This window comes from Fundulus heteroclitus, chromosome 3 (assembly GCF_011125445.2).
Source record: "Fundulus heteroclitus isolate FHET01 chromosome 3, MU-UCD_Fhet_4.1, whole genome shotgun sequence".
NCBI lineage: Eukaryota > Metazoa > Chordata > Actinopteri > Cyprinodontiformes > Fundulidae > Fundulus > Fundulus heteroclitus.
In genome coordinates, this window is record NC_046363.1 from 29640921 (window position 1) to 29664426 (window position 23506).

A 23506-nucleotide genomic window follows, 5' to 3' on the forward strand; every position below is an offset into this window, starting at 1 on the left:
GGCGACTTGGAGAAACAGATGGAGAAGCTGAGAGAGAAGTTGGCGAAGAATGATTACAAGGAGAAGGTGCCGGCGAAGGTTCAGGAGCAGGATGCTGAGAAGGTGGCAAAAAGAAATTGACTCGCCGTGTTGCTGAAGCTGTAAGACGCGTGAATACCTGGTAAATAACTTCTCTTTCTCCCCTCTCCTCCATCCACAGCTACGTCAGAGCCAGACCGAGCTCGAGAAAGTGAAAGAAGCCATAGAAAATTTCAGGAAAATGATGTAACTTTCCAACTTTGTGTGAATCAGGATCCAGTTTTTTTTTTTTTTTCATGTCATTGTTTTTTTTGTTTTTTTTTTTAAACAGACTGTGGTAAAGGAAGGGTCTAAATAAAGCTCTTATTAAAGACAATACAATTCAGGAACAGACTGGTTGTGTTTAATCTGATTCATTTACAGCCATTTAAAACATTTACAAGTTACTTCACCCTAATTTTGGACCATAACGAGTCTGAGTCTTTGTCCACATAATAAGGCGCACTAAATATTCTTCCCAAGTGTGTAATATCACTCCGCCCCTTCACATACACAGCTCTCTGTAGTAGTTGGACTCCGGCTTGGTGTCACACATAAAACAGTTCAATGTAAAGACTTCTTGCCCCTGAGAAGTTTATAGTGTGACACCGTGAACGTGGTCATAATAATTGAGCTCGGCACGTATCTGTATACGCAGAATATGTGGGGGCCTTTACATAAATGCACTTCTAGTTTAGACATTACAGTCAGGCAGTCTTGTAGACAGCTCAGGGGTCCCATCAGGTAGTGACACAGGGTACCATAATGTTTCTTTGCTAACCAAAGTCGTACTTACACACTTTTCTGAGCGCATTGTACCACAAAATAAGGATTTTAAATGTGCCTTATAGTCGGAGATATAGGTAGATATTTCTGCAGTGGGCTTGCTTTAAATAAAAAAAAAAAAACAGGATGGATGGGTAGAGGTCAAAGAGGGAAGGGCAGAAAGATGGAAAGGACAAGGATGGGCACAAGGTGAAAGAACAGCAGAGGGGAAGGAAGGAAAGTAGGACACCAAAAAAATAAGAAATGACAAAAGACCTGAGAAAGGATGCAAGGAAGTGGTCTGGAAAATAAATCAAGGGAAGGGAAGACTATGTATGAAGGACACTGAAGAAAAAACGAGGAAGGATGGAGGACAGCTGAGCACAATGAAGGAAAGGGTGTAAGGAAAGGAATATGGAAGACCAAAATTGACAAAAATAAAAGCAAAAAATGCAAAAAAAATTAAATAAAAAATAATTTAAATCAAAGTGTTGGAAATAAAGCAAAGTTAAGATCAATTATAAAATGTGGCAAGGTAAATGGGATATTTAACAATAAATGTATCAGTTTTTAAAATAATTGGTACAGTTATTGGGCCATTTTATATTTTTTTATTTTAAGTTTTCAGTTTCAGTCCTCCGCAAGGACAAAAAGGGTAAGGACACAAGTGTGGACGATGGAGTCAAACAAGGAGAAAAGGACGTGAAGACAACAGACTAGAGCAGGGATGCTCGAGGTCCGGTGTCCTGCAACTTTTGTGTCCCTGGTCCAACACGCCTGAGTCAAATAATCAGGTCATTAGCAGGACTCCGGAGAACGTGGCTAAATTCTGGCACCCTTATAGAGCAAGGACTCTTTAGCCAAAGCGGAAGTGTGTCTGCGGTCGCCATGATAAGTGTTGTCCCAATAGTGCAGTCGGTAAGGAAGGAGGTAGGAAAAGTAGCCTGCATGCTCCCTCTCACAGCTAGTTTTGCCTAGGAACCCCACAAAGTCCCTTAGCAGCGCTAAGAAGCCTTAAGGTATCCCACAATTCTTCTAACGACATGACGCATCAGCACAGCCCCATCTCCCGCCCCATCTCCCCCCCACACACACACACACACACAGAATCATCATCCAAGAGCGTTCCTGTCACATAACAGAGTTAAAGGCTGTCCAAAGCTCCTTTCCTCCACATGATAGAGTTCTCACTGTTGACCCCATGAAAGGACAAGGAGCAGAAGCTACTATTAAGGTATTTGGACTGAGCCCCAGACTACATGCTAATTCAGCCGTTTGACTCAGGTGTGATGGACCAGGGACACATCTAAGGACATCGGACCTCGAGGACCGGCATCGACGATCCCTGGGCTGGAGAGTAAAGTGAAAGTGTCAATATTTACCCAAAACAGAAGTGAAGTTCAGCGTTTTCCAGATCAAATGGACTCTGGATAATAGCTCATGTGATGTGATGAACCCACACAAAGAAAAAAGGAAAAAAAAAAAAGAAATCCATCCTCTCAAAATTTTATTCAGCATATTTAATGGTAGACTTAAGAGCATCATTTTAGGCTTCTGCTTAATTCATACAGACAGTTCCCACAAAAGAAAGGGAAAAAAAAAAAAAAAAAAAGCCTGAAAAGCTTTAAACACTTTGGCTGCATTTCCACAGATGGAAATCCTCTAAAACGACATTAAGATTAGTTTTTATTCATTGAATCGGAGCATTACATGTCTCCTTTACATTTGCTTTACAAACCCAGCCAAAGGGGGAAACAAAGGAAGGAGTGAGTAATGGCTTGTGCATTTATTTAAAACGCATCCTTTTTTTAAAAAAAAAAAGAGGAACACTCAACAGAATGACTAAACAGCATAAAATAAATGTCTGTCGTATATTTTCCTCCTATTTGACTGTGTGTGTGTGTGTGTGTGTGTGTGTGTGTGTGTGTGGAGAGAGAGAGGGGGATCAAGAACCAAAAAAAAAACCAAAAACAAAAAAAACAGTAGGAACACAGTTCACCCCAGGCAATCGACCTCTTGTTTTCCTTCTTCCAATCATCCATCCATCGTTTTTCTTTCGCTCAAAGTCTCCAGGGCGAGTGAAACTCGGCGGCAGGAAGAGGGGTGCAATGTGTTGATTCAAAGTTTCGCATGTACTTCCGAGCCTTGCAGAGAGAGAGAGAGAGAGAGAGGGAGGGAGACGACAGCGGGGATGGAGGAGGAATGGAGAATTAGATGTGTGGGAGGCCGACGAACCAGAAAAAAAAAAAAAAAAAAAGAAAAGTGCAGAGGCTTGATTATATTAGGTTCATTCTATCTGGCTCAGTGCCTTACAAATCTCTGCCGTATCTTAGGGGCTTTACGCAGGAGGTGAATGGAGCCTAATTTGGAAGGCATCACCGGGGGAGAAAAAGCATAGCATTAGCCGTAATGGATGGCACTCCTCTTGTTTGATGTTAAATGACTTCAATAAGCTGCGGCGTGCTGAAATATATTACACCAGTCAACCTGAGAGCACAGGTGAGCCGGTTACTATGGCGACTGGAACAGTGTTCCTTAGCGGTAATGATGTCTGAGGAGCTGAGCGGGTTTTATTTGTAAGGAGGGAGGAAGGGAGGGAGGTAAGCAAACCAAAAATAAAAAGAAAGAGGGGGGGGGGGGCTTATTTAAAGGTGAAGGGAAAAAAAACAATTTGATTGTAAAAATCCTTCTTGGAGAGATTTGATAAAGGCAACAAGTGGCCGCCCCATTAGCGAGAAACGAGCCCAGCAGAGCGCAGATAAACACAGATTCATTCCTCACCAGGAAAAGGGCGAGCTGACGCCTTCCCTCCAGCGCCATGTCTTCACCTGTTAACACACGAGAGCGTCAGCGCACCGTGGGACGACGCCCGTTTGTGTTTGCTACCTCGCCGTGGAGCGAAGCGGCTCTGGCCATCCTGGAAAGCTTACCGACGCTCCATGGAAACGAGACGTCTCTGTCGGCCTGGTAGGACTGCAGCACAGACGTGCACCAGTCGTCGTCCACTTCGTAGGCGCTGTACACAGACGCTGCGGAGAGAGGAGAAGATGGGGCTCAGTAGTTAATAAAGGCTTCCTGCAGTCTTCCAGGTCCAATCTATCCTTTTGTTTTGGTCTCAAATTCAGGGTTCTGGCATATTCCAGAGCTTTCAATCCAGTATGAGCATTTAATAAGAACGTTCACTGTGGCACATCTGTCTACAGCGAGCAGGCTTTAAATATGGAACCTGGAAGAAAAGAGGAATTACAATGCAGGAGCAGGAAGAATAACCAGGAGAGTGAAGAGGATTTAAGAAGAAATAGAGGTCAGACATAATGAAGGAAAAGGGTGGAAGGGTGGTAAGGGCAAAAGGAGGGAGAAAAGGCGGTAGGACACAATTAGGGGAAAAACTAATAGAGAAGAGGAAGAAGGGATGGACACGAAGAAATGAAAAATAGGGAGGAAGGGTATGAGGATGTAAACGGGGAAGGAAGGACGGAATGTAGACGAAATCCAGAAACACCATTTAGTCTTTTTCCAATAATTAATCAGAACTGAAAAATACCAAAAGCAAATTCCTATCCTATATGTTCATATCTACAAGATGCTGGACATTTGCATACAAGTGTACCTTCAATTACAGAAATAATGAAGTTGGCCGTTTCATTGCTTTTACAGGCCAGCTTATATCAGGCCCATTTTAATGCGCAGCGGCACAGCTTAGTGACCGCAGAGTTATTTCAGTAAGTCAATCTAAAAAAGTGCTAAACTCATAATATGGATCTGTTGAAGCACAACGTTCTCCAAGCATCCTGAAGGATGGCTGAGCGGACTTTGGACATGATAAAACACGGTGGACCGACACCGGCAGACGATCCGGTTCCTCAGGAAACTCTGGACCTCCAGCAACCTGAACCCAAAGCTTTGCCACTCTTCCTACTTTCCAAAGAAATTTTACTTTCATCTGAAATGAGGAATTAAGACCACAGAGCAACAAGTCCAGTGATTTTTCTTCTTAGCCCGGGTTACACACTTCAGATATAGTCTCTGGATCAGGGCCGGCTTAAAAGGATGGTACCAGTTGTAGCCCTGGTCCTGTGTGGCGTAACTGGCTTCACCAAACCTCAAGATGCACTCATCCCTGTTCCTGGTGCTTTCCAGATGTGCTTGGATCCAGCAGTTCTTTAGCAACGGCCTTTTGCCGTTTACCCCCCTTGTAAAAGGGTGGCAGTGATTGTCTGCTTGACATTTGTCTTACCCATAAATTTAATGGCCATTTAATAACATTTTGGCATTAAATAAATACAACGGTGCTTATGTAGTAATAGTTTCCATAAATTAAGCCATAATAAAAATTTATAGAAATAAATGCTTGAGGAGAAATATCACCTTTTTGTGTAATTAATCCCAATGCGTTTCACCTTTTAAATTTAAATTACATGAATACCTTTAAGGACTTGGCAAATCAGGATCGGGGGTCTCATTTATAAAGATTACGTTCGCACATAAAGGGGCCTAAAACGTGCTTACAGCACTTTCCACGCAGAAGCTGGGATCTATTGAAAAAAAAAAAAAAAAAGACTTTACAGGGAAAAGTGCGGTCCTCATGGCAACTCTGACACAGACGTATGCTTATTTGATGGTAAAGTGGTGAATCGCAGCCAAACTGCATGATGATTCCTCTCAGACGTTCAATTTCACTCCATCTGAGACTGTAATCATAGATCGACTGAAAACTGCAGTGTTATTCATGCTTGCACTGGTGACACATGACTATACATAAGAACATTTCAATAAAATAAAATAAGAATCCCATAAGCGATCTTAAATCATCACCTCTCCCCGATGAACACCAGGATGACACGTGCCAAAGATTACATTATTGTGACGAGGTGGGAGGAAATCGCTGTAATCACTGTAAACGGTCAAACACACTTGTGCGTAACGCTGCGCGGTGGATGCATTGGCACGGTTGAGAGACTTTGTAGATGAGAGAATTAGACGGAAACGTGGTTTCAGGGATAAAATATTTCCTGGACAAGATCGGTTTTAGACTCTCAGCGTTGCATTCTGCTATGACCTACAGAGGAAAGCAGCTACACCTCCAGCTCCTATAGCGCTTAACACTCACACCTGTGCAGTGCGTTGTCTTCCTAAAATGCTTTTGTGTGTTTTCATTGTTATTCAAATTTCTTTGGTGGGGGGGGTTGGTATATATATATATATATATATGTCACTGCGGGGGAAGCTTCATTCCTCCTGGTCTCGCTCCGTTCTCTGACTGTAGATCTGAACGCACAGCCTCAGAGGAGAAGGCTGTCTCCCGACATTTATAACTGCAATCAGGTTTAATTTTTAACCAGTTCTCTTAATGTGGGTGTTTAACTCTGATTTACACATTTAATAAATGTCTCTCTGTGAGGTTTTACCAAAGTTTCTTTGGTTTTTCTCTGTTGTTGCCTCGTAAGCATGATGAAAAAAAAACATCAGCTGAACCATTTTTTATCCACATTAACATTCATGAGGTGTTTTGCACTTATGGTAGAATCTGGGAGAGTAGAGGCCAGAAGGTGGAACCAGGTACACAAACGTTCAGGTACAGCTGGGCTGAATAAAGGGAAACTGCATGCTGGTTTGCATGTGCATGGTTTTATAAATCTGAATATTTTTTGGTCTACGCCAATTTCTTTTTCTTGGATTGCGTACACTTTTAGTTTGGATTCCACACAAAGTTTTATAAATGAGACCCCCGATTATGACCCTACACTAAATACAGATCCTTAAAAGAACCGTTTGTGACACCTTATTGTTTTTCTTTTAAAAACGTCTCCTAAAAATCGACCCAGATGGAAACGAATGTGAAATGGATCTTAAAATTTAACAATATTTAACAAAGTTAAACACGTCTTCACCTCCATGTCCACGTCTGATCCAGATCTGGAAACTGATCTTTCCAGACAGCATAGGGACACCATGTTCTCATGAGGGTTAATTCCCTAAAAACAGGTTTTTCATGCACAAATTCATCCCCTCACCTTCTTCAAATGGACCAGGCGCTCCGAGCCACTGTCTGACAACTCTGATGCCGTCGTCGGTCATTATTTTGGGGTATCTGTGGAGAGGAAGAAAACACCGGGTGTCCCCAACCGTAACGAAACAGAGGCTGGATGTGAGTGAGTGAGTGAGAGAGAGAGAGAGAGAGAGAGAGAGAGACTGACCTGAACTGAAGCAGTTTGAGCAACAGGTCGTTTCCTCTGTTGGACATGATGTCTTCTGGACCCCTGTAACACAGCTACAGTTAATGCACGGCCGCATTTCTAACATTTAACGAGAAAATCGCCTTTATGGGGCGTTATATATTTAGGGATCATGGAAAAAAAAAAAAAAGAACCCTAAATGAAATATTTACATGAAATTTACCGTTGTAGACACAATTGGTATTAAATGTACTATAGAGGGCTACTATACTAATTAACTGAACCAAAGTAATTCCTCTTAATCAATTCACCTTTCTTAAAAGATGCTTTTTTTTCACCAATTCCTCAGTTTTTATAATTTAAAAAATATTATGTTACGACAATTTAAAAACATTTTAAAGTAGGGTCTTAACTGAAACTCTTAATTTCTTTAGATTTAGCTGTAAAGTGACCGGGCCCTCCTGTAATCCGTTAAAAATAATCTACCAACAGCAGATTAAAAGTATTTAAAACTAAACTCTTGGAAAAAGGAAATATGTGACGAAGATGCATCGTTCTTTAGTAGACTTTCAGGTAATAGCTCTGTGGGAAACCACATGGTTGGTGCTAAAAAACAACTCTAAGTGTGTTAAACTGTTTTAAAAGGTAGTATTTTTCAGGCTCAGCTAAAGAAACGAGAACATGTGTTTTGTATGACGGGCAGCTGGTAAATCAGGTTTCCAAACATGCCGATTTAAAACAGGTTCTTTGCTCAGTTGTCGGTCATGCATTCATATGACTTCTTTCGACTATGCCTGAATAATTCATGGGTGTTTATTATCTTAATTTAGATGACTAAACCAAATAATCTGTCAGTAAACAGTCCAGACTGAAAAGGGGTGGAAAAAGCAGCCAAAGTACAACAAGCCACCTCTGAAATGAAATGAGGAACGATTCTCAGCACTGCAAAGATTTAGTGTTTAAATTAAGCAGAAACATTGTTAACACGCCTTCCTCAAGCAAAGAAATCTCTAAAAGCATATCCGTCAAACTAAATAAAAAGTAAAGCATTACTTCTAATACGACGCGTTCTGTTTTCCACCTTTCATAAAGCATTCACTCACATTACATTTCATCACATTTTGTTACAGTACAACCATAACTTTCAACGCAATTCATTGGGATTTTATGTGAGAAACCAACACAAACTACAAACTAAATGAAAGTGGAAGAAAACTTATCACTTTTTACAAGTAAAAATGTAAAATAAGGGACATGCCTCTGCACTGTTCCCCCTTCGCTGTGATACCCCTAAATAAAGTCCAGTGAAGAAAACTGATTTCAGAAGTAAACCCTACATGGAGTCCATGTATTTGTAATTTAAACTCAACTAAACCAGCTGCTCTGAAAACAAATCCCATTACTTTTGCTTCTCAAACTCATGCTACTTTGTGTTAATCTATCGTAAAGAAAGACAGCAAAATACAATAATGTTAGAAAAAAAAAAAAAGGTAAGGATTATTTTTGCAAAGCTGTGTAACTTTTCCTCGTGAGGGGAGCGGGTCTTTTAAATGCCTCCTGTTTTGAAACCTCGAATTGGATGCGGACCGAATTAATCAAAACTGGATAAGAGGAAGCCAATCAAAAGCAAATTACATATTTAAATAAGCTATTTGCATACCATAATGATTTTCTTTTTTTACAGAGGCTCCGTTCGGTTTAATTAAATGAATTGACTCCAACCAACACGTTCATAGTGACACAGAGGAAAGATTTTATTTTTACAACCCTTTCAGACTCACAGAAATACTGAGGGTGAAATATTTCATTAAAAAAAGGTAAACTCTAAAATTTGTAAGTATGCATTCATGGATTCAGGTTCTTACAGATCCACTCCTATACAGAAAACCCCTATTATTATCTTTGCTGTCACTATCATATTAATTAATACTGTATATTCTTCAGTGATGGTATCGAGGCGCTGGTTCTTTGTACCTGTAAATACTTTATCATTTGGTTTTGCTGTTCTTTTTATATCTCTCTTTGCAGGTGTAGAAGCAGACTCAGAGGATGTCAAATTGCTCTCTCCCTTTCCTCACCCGTTTCTCTTTCACCTTTTCTCCCTTTTAGCATTTTGTCTCATCTGTTTCTCTTCTTTTTGTTCCCTCTTTTACCCATTTCAGTGTCCATTTTAAATGAAATATTCCCAGCATAAAGTATAATAAGGCTTCTTGCATATATAAATCAAGCGGAGCACTATGGCGAAATCAGTAATGCTCCACTTGTGAAAGTAAAATCTGCTGGACTCTCTTTGGAATTAGGACAACAATTCTTACTGCTAATCTGCCAGACAGGACACATATAAAAAAAAAAAAAGTATACATTCATGGTGTTGTGATGAAGAAGCAAACATTTTCTATCGGGCAGCCAGGAACTTACGTTGTAGTGATGATTTCATCTCTAGTCCTCCTGACCAGCAGGACCGGTCCCTGATATCTGCAAAACAAGAACGATCAACATGTTTCACCTTCGTCCCGTCCAGCGGCTCACACGTTAACCTTTCATGATGAGTTTCACCATCATCAGACTCTCACTTGAGAAGCTGCTCGGCGTTGTTGAGGTTCATGTACTGCCTCACTGTGTGTTGCACCAAAGGCCCTGGAAAAAAAAAGTAACGTGTGATTAACATCGATGCTTTAATGAACAGAAAATACTCTTCGCTAAACGAGTGTGTATTCATCTACATGTTGCACTCACTCCAGCTTTCGGGCATCACTTTAAGGGCCAGGGGCAGAAGGTCGTCGAAGGAGGCGTCCAGCACCACTGACTGGATCTCTGGGTATGACATTACCGCCCAGCTGGCTAAGACAGGACGCGGAAACGGACTTTTAATTCCTACTCAACATAAAGATCATTACCCGCTTGTGTCTATATGTACCTGTGAACCCTCCTATGGACCAGGCGTAAATCACAATATCGCCCAGTTGAAAACCAAGCTTATGTACTGCAAACTGTATAACCACATCCATGGCGTTGGCCTCATTCTGGGGAAAAGGGACTCCCTGAAAGGAAAAAGAAAATCTATGCATTAATAAAACAATATAAGGATAGATATATCCTTTATTGTCCCTCATTGGGGAAATTCAGGTGTACCAGCAGCAAAGGTAAAGTAAAAAGCAAAATATAAAAACACAAAGTAAGAATAAGAGACTGTACGGTGAGGGCTTTTAAAAAAATAGCATAATTATACTAATGAAGCCAACTTTAAATTCCTTAAACATTAAAACAAATACAACATCTATAGTCCCGCCTCTGGTTTTTATCTATTGTGGGAGAGCTGGTCCCTCTGGTGCAATGCGGGCAAACTGAAACCAGACTTTCCACATGCTGTTCTTTTCCACGGCCTGGTTGGAGAGCTGCATTATCTGTAACAATAGCTGAGAACAGGGCAACCCTGCTTACCGTGCTGCCTCCAAATCCAGGGTGGTTCCAGCCCAGAACAGAGTAACCGCCTGTAGTGACCAACAGGTGAGTTTGCTGTTAATCTGAGAATCGGGAAGCCCGGCAAAAGTATTCATGCACCTTGAACTTTTTCCACACGTCTCTAAAATGCAATGCATTTGTTTTTATTTTAGTGTTCTGTCACAATGAGTAGTGCATAGTTGTAAAGTGAAAGGAAAATGAAAACGTGTGCTTAGGGGTGATAGTTAACCTGCTAGAAGTTGAACCTCTGAACCAATCCCAGGTCTTTTTCTGTCTCTAACAGGGTTTTTTCTTTGGGCCACTCTTCCATAAACACCAGATGTGTGGAGTAGGGATGGGTATCGTTAAGGATTTATCAATACTACTACTCTTAGCGTTACTGCTTATCGATCCGGTACTTTATCGGTACCTTTTTGTTTTGCTTTTTAATCAAAGAAAAGGGTGAAAAAAAACAACAACAGATGAACTTGGAAACCTAAAATAAATAAAAATGATGTTGTATAATTTTATATATTACTAAAAGAACTGCCCTGTCAGCGTGCGTTGTCTATCTATTTTTGACAAGTAAAGCCACTTTGGAGCCTTCTGTTCGATCTCCCATTGTACCTTTATCAGTGAGCGCCTTTCCTTATGTTGGATGAGTTAACGAGGCGAACAAATGACAGCAGAATGTTAGCCCCTCCCAACAGTCCCCTCTGCGGGAGTACATCTTAAAGGTATACTATGCAACCGGGGTTGATTTTCCAGCGAGGCTCCCCCCAGAGGGCGAGAGTAAAAGTGCACTGTCGTAAAGATGCTCAGCTGTTCTTGTTTCTCCGTCAAGCCAGGCGCGGTTGTTTTGAGCTTAGCAGACAGGCGAACGCAACGAAAAGTGGAAAAAACGGCAGTACAAACAATGACTAACACAGTGAAAGTATGAATATCAGGGTTTCCTGCAGCGCTATCTTGGCGAGGTGGCCGACTCGCCAAACTCACGCTACCGCCTCGCCAACATTAAAATAAATAAATAAATAATAATAATAATAATAATAAAAGAAAACTCGATATGCTTGCATGTTTATTTGACGCTAACACGCGGTACTTTGTTGTTGCTTTCGAGCGTGCATATAGTGAATGGCAGGGCAAAAACACATGGCCGAGGGCTTTTGCAATTGCAAGTACGGTATTTCCCCCACAGACCACCAGGGCGGCCGAGAAAACCTTTGTTCGACCTGAAATGACTCATTTAATCATCCAAAACGGTATGGAACACATTAATTAACTGAAAAATGTTGCATAAAATGCCTTTAAGGAGGAGGGGATTGGTAATAAAATGTTGATTGAGTTGGATTCTTCCAGAAAAAATGCTTACACCTCGCTGATGTGTCCACTCCTCAGACGGTGTGAGCACAGTCTCCAGTGTGGCGCTCCATAGAGTCCACCTAATACTGTTAACGCGGCCCGGGAACATCAGAATACCGAGTTTCGGTACCAATCTCTAGTGTGGAGCGAAACCGATATTTGTCCTGTTAGTAGATTCTCCCACATGTGCTGTGGATCTCTGCAGCTCCTCCAAGGCCTCTTCTCTGCTTTTCTGATGAATAATCTCCCAGATCCTGTCAGCTCAGGTCAACGGCTGTGTCCTGATATTTTTATTTTCAGATGATGGATTGAAACGGTTTATATCCTGACCCGTCTCATGATGCTCGTTCTTCACTAATGTTCTCCAACCACCCTCTGAGATCTTTACAGAACAGCTACATTAATACTTAAATTACACACGGGTAGACTCTATTTACCAATTATGATCCTTCTGAAGGAGACTGGCTGAGCCGAATTTCATTAAGGGGCATCAGAATAAACGGGGTCTGAATCTTAATCCAATGCGACTTCTCATTTTTTTATTTTAAAAGATATAAAACGTGTATGTTTTTTCCTTCCACCTCATCATTAAGCACTACTCAGTGGTGTGCATTGAAGGTTCTGGTAGTAAAAGGTGAAAACAGTTCAAAGGGTTTGAATATTTTTCAAGGCGCTGTACTATAAAACACCTGACCTGTTGTTAAGTAGAACATTTCTCACCCTCCAGTGGTGTGTTCATGCAGCCCACCTCATAAAAGCCTGCATTCCCCTCACAGCAGATGACCTGTGGCACATTTCAACAACCATCACTTATATGACTGCGGTTTTGTTGGACCCAGGACCAAGCCCGGGGAACAGAAACCAATCATCTCCGACATTTACCAGAGTCTGGCTGTTCGGTCCACCCTCTTTCCTTCGATCCACAAACATGGTGTCGATCTCGTTCCCATCGCAGGCCACCAGCTTGTTCCTTTGGCCGTCATACTGTTGCAGAGCGAAAGAAAGCGTGACACTTATTTCATACGTTTGCCGTCAATTTGAGCAATGCCTTTTTTTCCTTCTTCTTTTACCTCTTCTATTAATTTAGCCTGGCCTTGCTGCAACACCGATCTCATCGCTTTCTGCAGCAAACCCACAGATCCAGGGTACAGCATCCGCCTCCCAAATGTGTGAGTGATGAGAAAACTGCAAGAGAAGAGATGATAATAGTCACACTTTGGTTTTACACTACTCCAAATGTAAAGCATCATCCCGCGCTGGTCCATTTTTGTGCATACCCGATGACGTGGCATGGTAAAGTGCGTACAGAGTTCAGGAAACCGTCTGCCGTCCCTCTCAGTCTGGGCTCCGGCTTCAGCAGAGAAACGCCACCTTTGGACTGTTTCCTGTGACAGAAAAGTCATCAGGTGCACATTAGCAACACGGCACATACAGTATACTGGCTTACAAACATGATCGTACCATTTTAACTTTTTCACATTTTTTCACTTTACACACCTCTGAGTAATTATTATCGGAACAATGGGACTTCTTAGGCTTTCTTTTAACAATGACTTCTTTCTGGCCATTTGAGCAGTCCTGTCAGCATGTTTATCCCACCTGCGGCTGAGCGAGATGGACCAAAAATAATATCTCGATATTTTAGGCTGAATGCTGATATAAAATATTTATCTCGATATATTTTTCTTCTCATAAATTATAAAAAGGCATCTCTGCATCAAAACTTTATCCCAAATGTCTCACCGGCATTTTTTTTAACAAACAGCTATAGACAAATATGAGAAACAGCTGAAAAATACCCTAAAATTATAATTAGACCATCTTGATATCGTCTCATTGTACATCTCTCTTTTTTTAAATCTCAATATTTTTTAAATCTCGATATATTGCCCAGCCCTAATCCCACCTGAGCAGCAGGTCTCACCAGCTCCTCCACAGGTTACCATGAACCTTTTGGATGCTTCTCTGATTAAAACCCTCCTAGCTGTCTATCAGTTTAGCTGACCGGCCGTGTCTCGGTAGGTTTGTTGTTGTCTTGAGCGCCACTATTTTCAGGTTATTATTAGTAGTAAAAATTAAATAAAACAAAACACTGAAGATATCGTATCTCCTTGCCATTGTACACACCTTTGTGTTATTCTATCAAACAAAATACCAATAAAATACATTAAAGTCTTCGGTTGCTTTTGTGACAAAATGTGAAAAACGCAAATGGCTCCATACTCAGGGTCTTATGTGTTGGATATATTTCACCAGAGTGGGTCTAGCTCAGTTGGAAGCATGTGAATATTACAAAATAATCCTAATAGGAGGAGAAATTTGTTGAATAAGCAGCTATTTGAAGTAGGAACGAGCAACTTACGGACTGCTGACTTCTGCCCAGCTGAAATCTGAAGGCCAGTGGGAGAAGTCAAAGTCATAACACCTCAGCTTTTTCTGGAAGAAAAAACACAGAACACAAAATATCATCTTTAACTTCCTTTTAATGGAGGATCTTAAAACAAACACAGTTCACTCCCGTAATTTGAAACATTTTACACCGAGCCCCTGCCTCATGTCAGGAAGATAGTACCTTGTTTTCTGGTGTGTGATTCTTCTTGGTTTCCTCCAGAACTGAGAGAAACTGAACATAGTCGGAGTTCTTCCATCTCCCCCATCCTTGGGGAAAAGCAGACAAAAAGAGATGAGTCTCTGTTAAACAAACAAAAATAGATAAATGTTGCAAAACCTCAAAGGTCTGTTTAATATGCTTCGTGAGCAGAAACTTTGCTCAACGGTAACGGAATCTTATAGGTGGACAGAACCGCTGTCCATATGTGCAGATGAATGGACCGAATTAGTTATTGCCTTGCAGGAAGTTAAAAGACACCTCTGTAGTCTCACCTCTAAGACATGCGACTCCTAGAAGACACACGAGCACGGTTCCCAAGTACTGACTCACTGGCACCAGCTTACTGCTGCAGATGTAGCCTGAGAACGAGCAACAAGACAGACAAGAGGCCAAATATCAGTCCCCGACCAAACCATGAACAATCTGTCAACTAGCCTTTAGCCATGTGCAGAAATCAATTTGGGAAGCTCAATAGTACATTAAGGAGTGACACACAACCTTGAGCAATTAATTTCTACCGATGCTGAGCCTCGCTGGATGAGTCAGTTGATTATGTTTGTATTAATTCCACTTGTAGGACATCAGGCATTTACAAGGACACGTCAATTAATAGTTTTTAGTCATTAGTGGAAAATTTGTATTCAGAAAGAAAACATTTTTAGACAGCTACCAGAGAGGACCGAGAGGGAAAACATCTTTTTTTCCCCTTTTTATTTGGGAGCAAACAAGCAATTAGTTAAAGGGTGGAAAAATAACCTTTCGCCACAAGTTGTTTTCACAAAATAGTAATATATAATATACTATTATATATTACAAAAGGAAAAAGTGTTGCAAACCCTGAGGAACACAGTAAAAACACAGATACATTTGTTTGTTTTTTAAAGTCCTAAAACAGAAACACAGTTGATCCAAAAATGCATTAATGTTTGGGAAATATCAGTTATTAAACATTTAACAGATCGTTTTAGGATTTTTTAATTTTACTCATTTACAAGCAAAAAGAGATCTGTGGATTTTCTAAAATCTATATATAAATAACAGTCTATAAAATCCCACTTGTGTCCTTTAATGTTGTCCTATTTCATGGATGAAAAACAAGTTTTAACAAAAAGGAAAAACAACAATAACAGACTGTTTATTGATTCTCAGTTTGGTTTTAAAGCAACAAAGCTTCAAACATCACTTTCAGACCTCTGAGCTCAATGCTGTATTATTTAGTGTATTTGTGGTATTTATTAACTATTTTGTCCTCATTAGAAACAGCTACGATTAAGGTCCCGTTTCCTTGCCTGTGTTTTTGTTATGCTTGTGGCTGATCAGGTGTTAAAGGTGGGACTGCATGGGCCTTGGTTCCTGTGAAACAGTTTGTGCTAAATCTGTCTTTACCTGAAATGCGATATAGAAATAATGACAGAAATAATAAAAAGTTTGAGAACACATCTCTTCTAGAAGGCAGAAGTACAATTCAGGTCTGGGCGATAAGATTTGGGGGTGGGGTGGATTGGTGTAGGGGTTTCGTTGCTTCTCTGGATGCATTCACGCAGCACTGCGTTGTGTAGTGCAGCTCGAAGACGGATGTTCCCCAAGCTAACAGCTAGCGTTAGCTTATGTTGTCCAGGAGGTTTACAGCTGTGCTGATGCACGTTCAAGAGCTTTACTGACCTATTTTGCTCTGAAATATCCGTGTCATACTGACCGTTATGAGCCTAACAGTCTAATTTCAGCGTCATTTTTAAAACTTTCAGCGTGCCGCCCCATTGGGCTGAAAAGTGCTGGCAAGACCGTTGATGCATCAAACAGAGAAAACATCTAATGAGATCACAGAAACTACTAGAATTGGGTTGAGAACACATTATTAAAACTGGAAGGACAGTGGGGAGCCATCGTCTTTGAGGAGGAAATGTGGTCAGAGAAAAATCCTGAATGTTTGTGATCGACGATTGCTTAAACATTTGGCCAAATCAAAGCAAAAGAACAGTAGGCATGTTTAATAGTGAAAGTAAGAGCATTTCCACGCACAATGAGAAAGGAACTCAAGGGACCTAACAGCTGTGTAGCCACAAGAAAAGCACTAATCAGTGAGGCTAACCGGGAAAGAAAGCCTACGGTTTGCTAGGGAGCATAAAGGTTGGACTCTGGAGGACTGCAAGGTCATGTGGTCTGAGTCCAGATTTACCCTGCGCCAGAGTGATGGATGCATCAGGAAGAGAGGCAGGTGAATGCACCCATCATGCCTAGTGCCTACTGAACCAGCATGTGGGGGCAGTGCTAAGATCTGGGGTTGGTCAGGTCTAGGTTCAGCAACATTATGTGCCCAAAGTTGGAAAACAATGTTCACTTACCTAAACAGTGCTTAATAGGTACCTCTATATATACACACCTTAGTTAATACACTAATGAATTATTTTTGATTTAATATTTTGACTTGTTTTCTTTTACAAACTTTTTTTTGTTTTATTTATTTGAATAGGACAGCGTACATTAATGAACGTACAATGTTACCGTAATTATACCGGATTTAGCAAAAACGCTAATTTCCACCCGTAGTCCCATAAAACAAACAAGACACAAACATTCATACAGTTTCATACATGAAAATAAGTACAAAAAAAAAATCAAAGCTATATATAAAATTGGAAAAACCTATTTAAGAGGCTATTTTTTTAAAGTTTACAAAACTGTTACAAAAATAACTAAAAACAAAACTTCTAAAGGGTACCAAACATTCAGGGCTGATGCCTGACCAACCATGCTTTAAGCTGTCCCATAAAGAAGAGATAGGTGGAGCTCTCTCTAATAGTAATAGATTTGTAAGCTTTGAATTGTGTTACATTTTTTATTTGACTTTTATTTTGTCGTCATTACAAACAGGTTTCCTGAGTTGTGTGTGTTTTTTATGCTTGTGGCTGATCAGGTGTTAAAGATGGGGCTCTTTATTTCTCTTCCTGCATGGGCCTCGGTTCCTGTGAAACAGTTTGTGCTAAATCTTTCTTGACCAAAACAGCAATACAGATATAATGAGTGAGTGATTGATGAACCTTCCGACTGCTCATTATTATAAGACCAACTATAGTTTCACAGAATTGTACATTTTTCATTTTCTAAACAAAAACACAGTTGTTCTCATAGATGTCCCAAAGCTTAACATTTCAAAAATCTGGCCAGCTGACGTATTGCTCCAAGTCTCAATAACTCCTAGCGCCTATTTCCACCAAGATACAAATCACTCTGAGCTCCTAAATGGCAAAGAAGCTTCTCAACATTGATTAATTGCCATCTTATCAGCTGGGCATATTAGCTTTCTGGCCCCTAAACCATTTGCAAACAGTGACATTGTCACAACATACATTTATGTGAGTGCAACATAAACAAAATATGAAGAACACAGAAAAGAGCAGTGTTTACTCACGCAGGAGTGGCTAATTGTCACTTCATATATCATATTGAAATTATTTTTAGACAACAATCCTACCTTTTCTGTACAGATAGCAGAGGAGAAGAGGAGAGCTGTAGTAGGATAGGGACCATATTGCTGAAGCCTGGAGGGGAACACATTTACACTTTTAATCATTTTATCCTTCCTCCGAGACGACTAAAGCAAAGACGGCAAACCAAAAATAAATAAATGCTACACCGACCCAGCCAAGAATGCTGTCAGTGTGTTTTTCCAGACTCCTGGGTTGGTAGTTCCATCCCTGTGAAGAGTAGAGGAAGAAGCTAGATAAGCTAACGTTAGCTCAGTAGGTAGCGTTTTTATTTAAAGGGTGTGTAAATACACGAATTGCCCCTAAACGTGGATTTTAACAGCGAATCCTACTCAAATGACAACTCTCCTATTCGTTGCTAATTTTCTGCGGAGCTGAAGTGGTTCGTTGATCTCCAAAGTCTGAACTGTCACCTTGTTAGCTAGCTTACATTACCCGTTCCTAGCTTCGTGAAGTCAAACAAGCAACAAGCTACGGACACAAGTTAGACCTGGACCCGGTATTACAATGGTGTCGAAACGGAAAATCAATTAAAAAGACGGGGGGAAAAGTGCATCTCCCCCTCTCCGTTCATTCATTCATTACCAACTGTCATTCTGGGCTACGCGGAGCGATGGCGGCCATAACAACCGGGCACCGCGGCGGTTCAGTCGGATATAAAACCCAGGGTCCGCACAAAGCAGCTCTAAAACGACTCTAAACTCGGGGACTCCTACCCTCCTGACCAGCCTGCCCTCTGGTCGAGGCTGCTCCTGCGGTGGTCGGTGAATTCGCTGCAGACGAGGCCCAAAAACACAGCGGTACAACATCCAAGCAGCCATTCTCCCACCGCGGTGGCTACGGCAGCCTGAAGTGACCATAAAGCTCAAACGCAAAGGAGCCCGGGATCACGTTTGATCATTAATCACACAAAAAACACGAAACCTAACCACATAAAAAAAAAAAATAATAATAATTAATAAATAAAAATAAATATAAAATAATAATAATAATAATAATAATAATAATAATGATTTAAAAAAATGGTTTTCTCTATACTAGATATTGCTAAAAGGTCGAGTTTCTAATCAGAACGTTGTACTGAAAAAGAAAAGGGATTTCACTTTTTTTCTCTTTCAAATGTTAAATATCACAAAATTTTCATTTGTCTAGTTTTTTATGGTGGCGGGGTGGGGGGTGGGGATGGGGTGGTGTGGGCAGGGGGGGCTGTTTCTATTTATTTTATTTTCAAGTTCTAAAAACTATATTAATCTTAGTGGACAATTCATTTATCCAGACGTTTTACTCAAACATGCATCATCCCCATTTAGTCAAATACATTTACAACAAGAAACGGAATAAATTAAAACAAAAGCCAATTAATACTTTGATACCCTCTACACATCATCTTCCACAAGCAAAGTGTTGGCTTAACCCCATGACATCACAACCTGGATTTGGTATGAGATTAATGTGTTCAACACTAGACGCTTTAATAGACTAAATTCTCTATTGGATCACAAAATACTTATTTTTTTTAAAAAAATGTGTCCCTCCATGGATGTCCTTCTAGGTACCTCTTGGACCTCCCTCCCCTTTAAATCCCAACCTGAGACCTCAGGGTTTCTGACACCAGCCTGCTCTTTATTCCTCGTACCAACGTTTTGCTGACAACATTTTAGACTCATAGCTTTTCTGGAATACTCTCTCTGCTGACGTGTTCAATATTTTATCCCTGTATGAAAAAAAAATACATTACTCATTCACCAAGGCAATTGACTTATAACCTGAGTCTAATCTGACCCTTTTTTCATCCTCACTATGAAGCATCCTTGAATGTCCTGAAAGCTGCTCTGTGTATTCTTTATAAATGAAAACTCTAAACAACATCAGGTAATTAAAATTTCAGATCTAATTAAAATAATAAATGTTCATTTGACTTTGGTGATGTAGAAACAAATGTTTCTAGTTGTGCTGTTCCTGCAGTTTAAGGCTAAATTCACACTATTTTGTTGCTGTTAATAGAGACTAAATGGTCTATTCGGACAATTTTTTGTCTAAGGATATTTGGATACTGTCAGATAAGTTCTGCAGATATTTTTACACTTGAGAATATCTGTTTGTTTTTTTCCCCTCCATTTTCACAGACATCTTCAGTGGTACACAGAAGGTCATAGGCCTGTTTTATGATGGGCTGCATGAGGCAGACAGCTAACCAAGTGAGGACAGGCTCTGTGCAGTCTGCTTGGGTACAAAGGCTGGGGCACAGAGCCACAAGCCAGGTCTAGCTTTGGGAATCAAAACACATCACTGCTGATTTTCCCCTTTCTATATTCACCAGTTGAATAACAAAAAAAGTATTATTTACACTGACAGATGTGTGTGCTTTAGTTTCTGATCACTTTACTAGCATCCTTTCTGGCTCTTTCATCCAGCTGAGTGCTGAATGAAAGAGCCAGAAAGTCTTTCTTGGTAGAACCTCACAATAAAATTAGAAAACCATCAGCACTCAACTACTCAACACTATTTCAGTCTTGCCTCGGAGATTGCTGAGATCACATAATTTAGAGAGGGTTTCTCAAGCAGCTCCAAGGGATCATCATAATGCGATGAAAAGTTTGCTTTGCAAAATAGCTTTCTATATCCAAACTCGTAGAAGAGAAAAAATATGAACTTATTCTTTATGGGTTACAGATAGCTGAAAATACCTTTAAGCCTTCTCCACTTAGTAACAGCCTTCACACTGTGTGTTTGTAATTTATTTTTATTTGTAATGAATTACAGGGTCTCCCTTTAGATTCATTGAAATCAGCAGAAATGTTTAATTAGACTAAAACAGATTTACAAATTAACAGCCACCTCAAGCAGTTTAATCAGATGACTATTCTATAATAATAAACAATATTTAGTGGAAAAGAAACATGTTTTAAATCAGCAACATTTGGGCATTGTACTTATTTGTTTAATTTCTTTAACCCTATGCAGAATTTTGTCATAAATTTGTCTGAAACCAACACACAGCCAAGGAGGTCTGTACATACCACCAATGCCTAGTGATGCATTTTCAATACAGAGCAAATTTCACTTTGGAAGCACATCCATCTAGTGCCAGCAGTTGTGCCTGGTTATGCCTGATTTTGACAATCCGCATACTAAATGTAATAAATACCCGCTGTCTGTGCTATATTTATCTACTTGTTAGGCAGCAAAAACACAGCTGATTTATTTTGTATATTTATTTGGAAATACATTTCAGCAGCAATAGAAATTGCTGAACTGTAGGAACCTTTTCGAAAGAGAGTGACCTTGCCAAAACAGCCAGCAGCGTACCACACACAGCGTCAATGCAAGATTAAACATTTACAGGACATAATTAAAAATGAACAACAAAGTAATTAAATGTTCAAGCACAGCAAATTAGAAAAGCATCATAGTTTGTTCTAATTACGTTAGCGCAGCTGTCTTATTAAATAGTGAAGGCGTAGCGTTGGAAAATGATTCCATTTCACTCGTCCTGATTCCTTTTCCATTCATTGAAATCAAATAAACCAACACAGAGATGCACACTGCACAATGCAAAGTCTTAATAATAAATCTAACATCAAGTATTGTTAGTAGAACAAATAATACTCTTTTTCATTGGTAGCCCTTTCACTAGTTTTTCTTTAAAATCCAACACCTTAGATTTTACAGTGCAATCTTAACAGCCTGCCATTCTGGAGAGGTTTGTGGGTTTCCATAACTTCTAAAAAGCGATAGCTTGAAAAGAAAAACCTAAATAGCATTTCTGTGAAGCTCAAAAGTTTTCTTTAAGTCCCCAACTCTGACAGTGAGTAGTTACTCCTGTTTATAAAAGGCCTTTTGCGGCAGCTGTGAAGAGAGAGGATGTGACAGCTGGATGGGGATGAGATGTGGGTAGGTGATCAGCCCTGACACTGCTCGTATCTGAAAACAGAGAACAAAGACAAACTCGCTCAAAAAAAGAAAACAGAAAAAAAACTCCTGTCCTCCGATCTCTTTCATCCCCCCCTCCCTTTAAAACACAAACACAAGCAGCCCACGCAACAACAACACACATGCGAGGGAGCTCAGCCTGTCAACGCATGGCGTGATATTACGCCACAGTGTCAGAGTGATGTTCAGGCCAGTGTGATTGGAGAGTGTGAGAAGAAGAGTGTGTCGGGCGGCACACACCAACACGAACAGCTCCACACACAGGTGATGCAAGACTTTTCCCGCTTACCGCTCCAGTTCCTTATAGATGTCGTTGTCTCCTCTTGGCTTCAAATCCTGGCACAAAGAAGACAAGAGGAACGAGTGAGATGAGGACAAAGACACAATCTGAGGCCAAATTCGGGTCCCTCCAGTGTGTGATGAGATTGATTTCTAAAAGCCACTAATGTAAGGGAGGCTGCTGAAAGGTGATGGGTTTATATGAAAGAGGTCTGAAAGACTGGAGGACTCCAAGTGTGAAGGAAGACATATCTGCTGACAGCTTAGGGTGGGTTATTCAGAGAGAGAGAGATAGTCAGGCAATTGTATATGCATGTAACACAGCTCATCACGCATCCAGATGCATTTCAAAAAATGTTAATATCATGAAAAGGTCAATTTATTTCTGTAATTTCAGTAATAAGAAAAACTCATATGTTGCATAAACTTTGCAAAGTGTCAGATTTGAAGCATTGATTTATGTTAATTATGATGTGTACGGCTCACAGGTAATTAAAACCTAAAATTATAAACCTATAACAAATTAAATAATATTTTTAATACACAAGTATTATGCTACAGATTACACAATCATCTCCAGCAAAGAGTCATTGACTCTGTCCACAAAGAAGGTATACCACAAAGGTTTATTGCTAAAGGAGATAGCAGTTCACAGAGTGTTACACGTATAGATATTACTGGAAAGTTTAGTGGAAGAAAAAAAAAACAAAGCAGAAAAAGTTATGAAAGGAATTGATACATACAAGTATATGCTCTAAAAGCAATTCACACTTTTTGAAACACGCCAAAATTCTTGAATTGCCTTTGCCTCACAATCCTCTCCAAGCTGTGGTTACCCCAGTTTTTTGTGCACATTATTTCTGACCGCAGTTTTTCCTTCCACTCAACTTTCCATAAATAATGCTTGGCTACAGCACTCTGTAAACAGCCAGGTTCTTTATCAATGACACATTTTGACTTACCCTCCTTATGGAGGATGTCAGTGCATGAACTTGTAGGCCATTATATCTGTATTTATATATTGTATTGGTCACGTGTAGGGGTTTCCATTGGCTATGACCCATAATCATCAAAATCATATCTCTATGTCTGTAGAGAATCTATGTAATACTATTTGAATCGCATTACTGAAATAAAAATAACTTTTCAATGATGATTTAATTTATTCAGATGTAACTTTATGCACAATGCCTGTGTGTGCTGGGGATGACTAAATAACTCACCATGTAAACTGAACCCTGGGGATGGGCCTGCTGGGAAGGAGGAGAGAGAGAAGAAAACAGGTTTAATGAACACCAAGTGACAAAAAAAGAAAAGAAAAAACCCAAAGCAGAAAGAGTGCACTTCAGAGAGAGAACAGTGAAAAGAAAAAGAAAGTGAGAGACAACAGGGAGGGA

General features: G+C 40.2%; 3 protein-coding genes across 8 annotated transcripts in view; 1 reads left to right on the forward strand and 2 right to left on the reverse strand.

Annotated features, from left to right (window-relative positions):
• vars1 (valyl-tRNA synthetase 1) overlaps positions 1 to 411 on the forward strand; it is a 24419-nt gene extending 24008 nt beyond the window's left edge. Inside the window, exons 27-28 of one of the 2 annotated variants that reach the window (XM_012870314.3) lie at positions 1 to 102; positions 200 to 268. The exon at positions 1 to 102 is cut by the window's left edge and continues 48 nt beyond it. In XM_012870314.3, coding sequence (XP_012725768.2) covers positions 1 to 102; positions 200 to 268 — 171 coding nt within the window. Of the gene's footprint in view, positions 103 to 199 lie in introns of both variants that reach the window. The other variant, XM_036135167.1, reaches the window with a different exon arrangement.
• A 2318-nt stretch (positions 412 to 2729) lies between these two features.
• Positions 2730 to 18744, reverse strand: abhd16a (abhydrolase domain containing 16A, phospholipase). The gene is made up of 20 exons (XM_012870316.3): positions 18614 to 18744; positions 18051 to 18107; positions 17885 to 17951; positions 14685 to 14771; positions 14374 to 14459; positions 14164 to 14237; positions 13079 to 13186; positions 12872 to 12986; positions 12684 to 12785; positions 12522 to 12585; positions 10440 to 10489; positions 9916 to 10039; positions 9735 to 9839; positions 9572 to 9635; positions 9417 to 9473; positions 7020 to 7082; positions 6837 to 6913; positions 3753 to 3851; positions 3604 to 3650; positions 2730 to 2966 (listed from the first exon to the last, which is right to left on the reverse strand). Exons 1-20 carry the CDS (start codon positions 18716 to 18718, stop codon positions 2883 to 2885), a joined length of 1635 nt encoding a protein of 544 aa, XP_012725770.1. The 5' UTR covers positions 18719 to 18744; the 3' UTR covers positions 2730 to 2882.
• Positions 18656 to 23506, reverse strand: part of g6fl (g6f-like) — a 28376-nt gene continuing 23525 nt past the window's right edge. For 2 of the 5 annotated variants that reach the window (XM_036135172.1, XM_036135168.1), the window contains 3 exons: positions 23333 to 23362; positions 22120 to 22166; positions 20625 to 21821 (listed from right to left, as the gene is read on the reverse strand). In XM_036135172.1, coding sequence (XP_035991065.1) covers positions 21800 to 21821; positions 22120 to 22166; positions 23333 to 23362 — 99 coding nt within the window. In that variant the 3' untranslated portion in view covers positions 20625 to 21799. Of the gene's footprint in view, positions 18745 to 20624; positions 21822 to 22119; positions 22167 to 23332; positions 23363 to 23506 lie in introns of those variants that run through there. The other 3 variants (XM_036135171.1, XM_036135170.1, XM_036135169.1) reach the window with 3 other exon arrangements.

What these genes read in the sequence shown, in the direction of transcription:
- abhd16a (XM_012870316.3), bottom strand. Translation starts at nt 18,718, where the DNA reads ATGGCTGCTTGGATGTTGTACCGCTGTGTTTTTGGGCCTCGTCTGCAG. An exon ending in AGGAGTCGCATGTCTTAGAG is followed by an intron (nt 14,460 to 14,684) that starts GTGAGACTACAG and finishes CTTTTCCCCAAG; the next exon opens with GATGGGGGAGATGGAAGAAC. An exon ending in TTACCATGCCACGTCATCGG is followed by an intron (nt 12,987 to 13,078) that starts GTATGCACAAAA and finishes CTTCTCTTGCAG; the next exon opens with TTTTCTCATCACTCACACAT.